Here is a 7,423-nt window from a genome sequence, read left to right as displayed (position 1 = left end):
GCATTAGCTCTTATGCCATGGCCACGAGTTAATTAGTTGTGGGAACGAGTAAATTAGGTGGTGCGCACTATATTGTATGTAGATACTATGTCGTAGGCACGAGATAATTAAGTGTGTGCATGAGCTATTATGCCGAAGCCACGAGTTAATCAACTATGGGAACGAGATAATTAGGTGTATCGCACTATATCGTATGAAGATACTATGTAGATACTATCTCGTGGCAGCCAGTTACTAAGTCGTGCGTACGAGATTCTATGCCGTTGCCACGAGTTACTAAGTCGTGGAAACGAGAAAATAAGGTGGTGCACATGAGATACTATGTCGTGCAGTCGAGTTACTTAGTCGTGCGCACGAGATAATTATGTGGTGCGTACCATGTACTATGTTGTGGCCACGGGCTTCTTAGTCATGTGCACAAGATAATAAGTGGTGGGAACAAGTTACTATGTGGTGAGAACTTATTCCATCGCGCATTTTATTAATTAATTGCGTTTTTAGAATGATGTCTTTTTTCCGTTATAGATAACGTTGTAAGTTCATACGCCTTTAAAAGAAAAAGTACTAAACAAAAATATGAAGTTTTCATAATCTCTTTTCGAAAAATAGAAAACATGTTAATAAATATGCAAGAAAAAGAATCATGCACCGGCTATCATATACCTTAATATAACTGTTTAGTGTCCAACTTTATTTTTCATCCAATAAAAACGCTGTATTTCTTGAAAAAATATATTTTAATTTTCATAGAAGAATAAATAGAGGATATTTGTTTGTTTGTGTGTAAGATGAAATTTTATTTCTCAGAGTGGGCTTTATAGGAGCACATTTGTCTCGGAGCACATATACTTACGTAAGACCGATGCGATCGCATTTGTCCCACATGAGACAAATGGGACCTCAAATGTCTAACCAAAAAACACATTTGTGTGACAAATGTGCTCCGATTTTTAAGGGACAAGAAAGCATATTTGTCTCATGCTTTTCAAGAGATAAGAAATATCTGTAATATATGTAATATGAATTATTTGTAGCATATTTACCCAGGGCATTTTTTAAGGTTCGCTTGTCAAGTGTAATCATCAATAGGTTTGCTAATACTTTTTCTATAAAATCTTAGACATGGAACTATTTATTCTGATATCTCTTAAACAAGAATTTGATTGACTGATCCTGAAGGCGTACACTGAAACATACGGAATCCCATTCACGTACCCGATGGTACAATGGTTAAAGCGCGATGGAACGATGGTAAAACACGATGGTACGAACTTGAAACAACGATGAAATATGAATCTTTGTGAAAACTAGCTTTCAAGATAATGATGGGAAACTATTCTGACATTTAAAGCCCATGTGGCATTGGCCTTTGACCTAGTGACCCGAACATCAAAAGGGCTAATCTACTGGTTATGACCATTGACTGTGCGAAATATGAAGAATTTTTTATGAAAAGTATTCAAAATAATAAGCAGAAACCATTCTGGCATTTTAGGCCCCTACAACCCTGACCTTTGACCTAATGACACCAAAATCAAGAAGGATTATCTACTTGTTATGACCAATCACTGTATTAAATATGAAAACTTTGTAATGAATGGTTTTTAAGATAATCAGCGGAAACCATTCAGACATTTAAAGCCCCTGTGACATTGACCCTAGACCTAGTGACCCCAAAATCAATAGGATCCATCAACTAGTTATGGCCAACCAGTATGTGAATATGAAGACTTTGTGATAAATAGTATTTAAGATAAGCAGCGGAAAGCATGTGGTCAACTGACCGACAGACTGACTGACCATCCGACCGACCGACGTACCGACCGACATGTACCCTCTCTTCTTCGAAAAGGGAGGGGGCATATTAATTATTATGCGACCGTTTTGCATGCTTGATTTTGTTTTATTCAGCGAGTTTCATATTTAAATGTTGAATTCTGCTTAAGCCGGTGCTAGGGGGCCTGGACGGTAGTTTGCACTTTACAGTACCTTTCATTAACAGGCTCAATCAAACCGAGCCTGCAACATTTTCAATTTTGCCATATTAAGCTTTCTTTAGGGATTCTTATTTTCTCTATTTCATTGAATTTACACGAATATATCGAATAAAGAATGGTTTGCATTTAGAAAAATTATTTTTTATCAAAAAGTTGTTTTTTTCTCGACTTTTTTTAAAGAAAAAAAAGAGAGCTATTGTGAAAGTTATGATATCGTTGATGTTGCTGGTACCGCCCTGAAACAAACACGTTGATAATAGCTTGTGTTTTATTTTTCAATGGATTGCCTTCTATTCGATTAGGAAACAACAACCCTTCAGACATGAACTTTACGTTTGCAAGACTGCCGTGAAATACACGATTATTTTTATTTATGCCAAATTATTTATTTTTGTCTGAATATATAGTTTAATTTGAGTTTGTAATAAAGATTTTCAATTTTTTTTGCTATTATTAATGATTGAGCTATATGTTAATGATTGAGCTATATGTTATTGCTCCTCGTCTTGGTACATAATAAATTCCCGCCAAAAATAATGAAGGCGGGAAAATTATATTTCTACGCTTTGCTCCTCGTCACGACTTTCTCACTTTTCTTGCTTTTCTGGTAATGTTACTTTTTGGCGGTAAATTAGCCTAAATAAACACGCCCTTTCACAGCATTAGTTAGATTCGGACATTACAGTTTTTGGAATATACAAGGTATGTTATGTTTAGTTAAAATAAGAATTATAAGTTTTATAAAAGGTTTGAAATTAAAAATAAAGTGTTTATTGAAAATGAAATAAAAAGTTTGTCTTCAATGTTGGTGTAAAACCTGAATCTCCACCACAAAGACTGAAGTTGACCGTCACTCATAAATGACATACCTTCAAAATCAAATATTTTGCTTGACTTAAGCTGTAATTGTTTTCAAACCTGGACACAATAATTCTTCAGAAAAGAAATTTATGCAGACAAAATTGATTATGACCTTCGCGCATCAATGACCTTGGCCTTGAATGTAAAATCATTTAATTTTGCTTGTTTATTGGTTGTAAATTCGTATTTATGAATGGATTGTGTTCACAATTGGGCATAAACATCCTCAGAAAGAAATCGTGTGACGAAACCAATTTATTATGACCTTTACTCCTCAATAACCCTGACCTTGAAGATTATCATTAAAATTATTAAATTTTGTTTGATTTTAATTGGTTATAACTTTATTATGAATGGAATGTGTTTATACTTGAGCACATCTACCCTTAGGACAATATCTTAAAACTTGACCTTGACTTATAAAAGACATTGACCTTGATGTCATATAATTGTTATTTAACAGCCTATTCTTTTGCAATAATTGGGTATAACTTGGTAAGCAATTAATGGATAGTCTTCGTAGTTGGCCACAGTGTATGGAAACAGAAATTCAAGAAGACTTAATTGATCTTGACTTGAATTTTACATAGTCAGAAAAGGTCAAATTATTGTTGAATTGTAATAACTTTGTTATATATTTGCAAAGTGTATTTATTCTTGAAAAAAGCACTCTTAGGCAAAACATGCATGTTGAATTAGTTTGATGTGGTATTGACCTTAAAGTGACCTTGCAAGGTCACAATATTGAAATTTGCTACAATGGTAATAACTTTAATCTTAAGTTACAAATTTGATTTTTTATTTTTTTGACAAAAGAACACATATGCCAATTCAACATTAAATTCTTCTGTTATGACCTTGATTTTTCTATTTAGATTACCTGTCCAGGATAAATTAATAAAATTTACGTAATTTGTCATATCTTTGTCATTTATTGACAGATTTGGTTTATACTTCAAGAACCCATCTTACTTGATGAATTGTTTTAAAATGACCTAAAACCTTAAATTGACCATAACATTCACGGTAAAATTAATATTAGTTGTTATTTCTTTTTAAGTCATTTACAGATTTGAGTAAAACTTGAAAAAACACGATTAATGAAATATTCTGATATGACCATGAACATTAATTGACCTTAAAGGTCAAATTATTTAAATTTACCAACATTGCTTTAACTTTAATATTTATCTATGAAATTTCTCTATTCTTAGACAAAAGACCATTTATTATAAAACTGGCAATGATGATTAATAGTGGCATTGACAGTACTTTTTTTGGAAAATAATGTTTTTAATGTGTTGACCCTAATAGTAAGAAAAAGGTGTAGATAAATCCTTTGCGACAATTTTGGTGTATGTCATTGTCTAGAAGACCTCTATTAAAGTTTTATTAACCATGCACTTAGGGTAAAAAAAATATTTTTCAGACAAGTTACTTAATTGCTTTTTTACCTTAATTTGAAGATTATTTTCATTACAGAAACAAATTTACATCCGGGCGTATTTGTCCCTCCTTTTCGGTGCTCTTGTTATTGAATTCGTACCAAGTCTTAAAATTATTCTAACCAAGGGAACTATATCATTCACTAATTTCATACCAATTAAGTAAAATAGATAGAATTATTTTCTTTGTTGAAAATGTTTACATCAGAACTTAGACTTTGTTTTGTGGCTTATAGATGAACTTAATTTTAGACATCCGTTCTGTGTAACATTTTGGTTCAATAAACTGTCAGTGTTTAATTAACTGTCAGGATTGATAATTATAAACCTCTATATAAAATTTTTACCAAACACATTTGAAATGTGATACCAAACAGAAAGCACGTGCTGTAGCGTAGAAATTGTTTAATTGATTTTGGTGCCTTAATTCGCAAACGTTCAACCACAAATCATCCCGTTCGGTTTGCGTAAACTAATTTGTATGCTGATAATAAAATGAATATTTTATTCAAACAATTGAAATACTGTTATGATTTGTATTTATTTGGAAAAAAAGATTTGATTGCGTATTTATGCAAATACGCATCTTGTCTGAAGCACTGTCAGACATGTCCAAATGTGACCTAATTATCTACTCCTGTATTGAGGAATGATGCCCTTTTCTAACAATGAATCTGAGGTGAGAGATCTAGAGCCAACATAACCCTTTTGTGATAGTGACCATGTCTTCATTGTTAGTCAAATGCCACGGTCCACTTACTCAGCCAATCTTTCTGGGCATAGAACCGTTTGTGTTCAGTCGTAGTTTAAATTGGTTTTCATTGGATTCTACAAATGTAGTTACAATTGTTTCTTTTTTTTCTCTAGATATCGTGATGGCACACGAGATACATTTAAAGAACAAAAATTACCGACAGTGGGTCAAGGCAGGCCTAGGCTTAAATTATCTGAAAGAAGGACTAGCACCATTTTGCGATGACATAGGAACACTTCAGCAAAAAGATATTATAAACCAAATTCAAGGAACAAAGACTCCTAAACCTAATGTACCATGTGGCGTATGTCAGATAACAACTCTCCAGCCAGATCATGTTCGAGTCTCAAAAGGAATATGTCCACTCAAGCAAGACAAATGTAACTGTTGCTTTCCAAATAATAAGAAACCATGTCCAAACAACATATGTGGTGCCATCTATGATAGCATTGTACAGAATCATGCATCAATACCACCGGAACCTTTTTGGAAAAACAGTGATGCCCATTATTGGTTTACTGAGCCTTGGAGCATATGCAAATGTTTTATACATGCTCCTGGGTACAAGGACAAGACATCAGCAGCCGACGTTGACTGCTCGGGGTTACTACATGTTATCATAAATAACAAATATTTTCATAATCATATTGGATGCAATGTAACAGGACCAAACAATCTTTTCGCAAAGGTTAGTCTATTTGTTTACTCTTTGTTTAATTCTAATGTTGTGAAATCATTATACGAATAAAACCGATACTGCACTAAGGTGATGCTGAATATAGACTAAATCTTATAGTAAAGCTTAATACATTTTTATAGAATTTAAAATAGACTAAAACCATTACTGCACTAAATTGACCTTATGTCCATATAATTATGAGGCCCATTAGCGAGATAAACAATTCCACAATAAAAGTATGTGAGAAGTTAGCAGTTATTGGTGAGCTAAGCAAAAAGGCATTACGATTTATATACGGAATTCAATTATCTGCTGTTATGCTCAGCTGGGTAAGCAATCTAGCAGAGCATTCTAAATATAGTGTAAAAGGCTCTGCTGTTATAATGCTCAGCTGGCTAAGCAATCTAGCGTGCCATTCCAAAATAAAGTGTAAAAAATGCTCTGCTGTTATGCTCAGCTGGCTAAGCAATCTAGCGGGCCATTCCAAAATAAAGTGTAAAAATGCTCTGCTGTTATGCTCAGCTGGCTAAGCAATCTAGCGGGGCATTCCAAAATATAGTGTAAAATGCTCTGCTGTTATGCTCAGCTGGCTAAGCAATCTAGCGGGGCATTCCAAAATATAATGTAAAAATGTTCTGCTGTTATGCTCAGCTGGCTAAGCAATCTAGCGGGGCATTCCAAAATAAAATGTAAAAATCTCTGCTGTTATGCTCAGCTGGCTAAACAATCAAGCGGGGCATTCCAAAATATAGTGTTAACATGATCTGCTGGTATGCTCAACTGGCTAGGAAATCTAGCAGGGCATTCCTAAATATATTGTAAAAATGCTTAGCTGTTATGCTCAGCTGGCTATGCAATCTAGCGGAACATCCCAAAATATAGTGTAAAAATACTCTGCTGAATTGTTCAGCTGGCTAGGCAATCTAGAAGGGCATTCCTAAATATAGTGTTAAAAATGCTCAGCTGGCTAGGCAATCCAGCAGAGCATTGCTAAATATAGTGTAAAAATGCTCTGCTGGTAAGCTCAGCTGGCTAAGCAATCTAGCAGGGCATTCCTAAAAACAGTGTTAAAAATGCTCAGCTGGCTAGGCAATCCAGCATAGCATTCTGAAAATTAGTGTAAAAATGCTCTGCTGAATTGTTCAGCTGGCTAGGCAATCTAGAAGGGCATTCCTAAATATAGTGTTAAAAATGCTCAACTGGCAAGGCAATCCAGCAGAGCGTTCCTAAATATAGTGCGAAAAATGCTCTGCTGGTATGCTCAGCTGGCTAAGCAATCTAGCAGGGCATTCCTTAATACAGTGTTAAAAATGCTCAGCTGGCTAGGCAATCCGTATTTAGTGCCAATGCAGATAATGACATTTTTGACTTCTACGGGACCCTCAAGTGTCTATTTCTCTGGTCTCCGACTGATTCTGGGACGATCGCAGACTTTCAGGAATTTTTGGTGTTAATGCAGATAATGACATTTGTGAATTTTAGGACCATCCAGATTCCATTTCGTTGGTCTGCGAATGTTCTGGAACACTCGCAGACTTTCAGAAATTTTCTGTGCCAATGGAGATAATGACATTTTTACTTCAAAAGGATCCTCCTGAGTCTATTTCGTTGGTCTGCGATTGATTCTGAGTCTTTCGCAGACTTTCAGGAATTTCGGTGTCAATGCAGAAAATGATATTTCTGACTT

At 34.6% G+C, this 7,423-nt stretch overlaps 1 protein-coding gene across 1 annotated transcript in view; it reads left to right on the top strand.

Annotated features, from left to right (window-relative positions):
- Positions 1 to 5,174: 5,174 nt before the first annotated feature.
- The window catches only part of LOC132734145 (uncharacterized), a 46,644-nt gene continuing 44,395 nt past the window's right edge, over positions 5,175 to 7,423 (top strand). The window contains exon 1 of the mRNA XM_060720860.1: positions 5,175 to 5,745. Coding sequence (XP_060576843.1) covers positions 5,179 to 5,745 — 567 coding nt within the window. The 5' untranslated portion in view covers positions 5,175 to 5,178. The remainder of the gene's footprint in view (positions 5,746 to 7,423) is intronic.

The sequence above is a fragment of the Ruditapes philippinarum genome, unplaced genomic scaffold (assembly GCF_026571515.1).
Source record: "Ruditapes philippinarum isolate M1 unplaced genomic scaffold, ASM2657151v2 ctg704_1_1_1_1, whole genome shotgun sequence".
Classification (NCBI taxonomy): Eukaryota; Metazoa; Mollusca; class Bivalvia; order Venerida; family Veneridae; genus Ruditapes; species Ruditapes philippinarum.
This window is presented reverse-complemented; position numbering and strand designations above follow the sequence as displayed.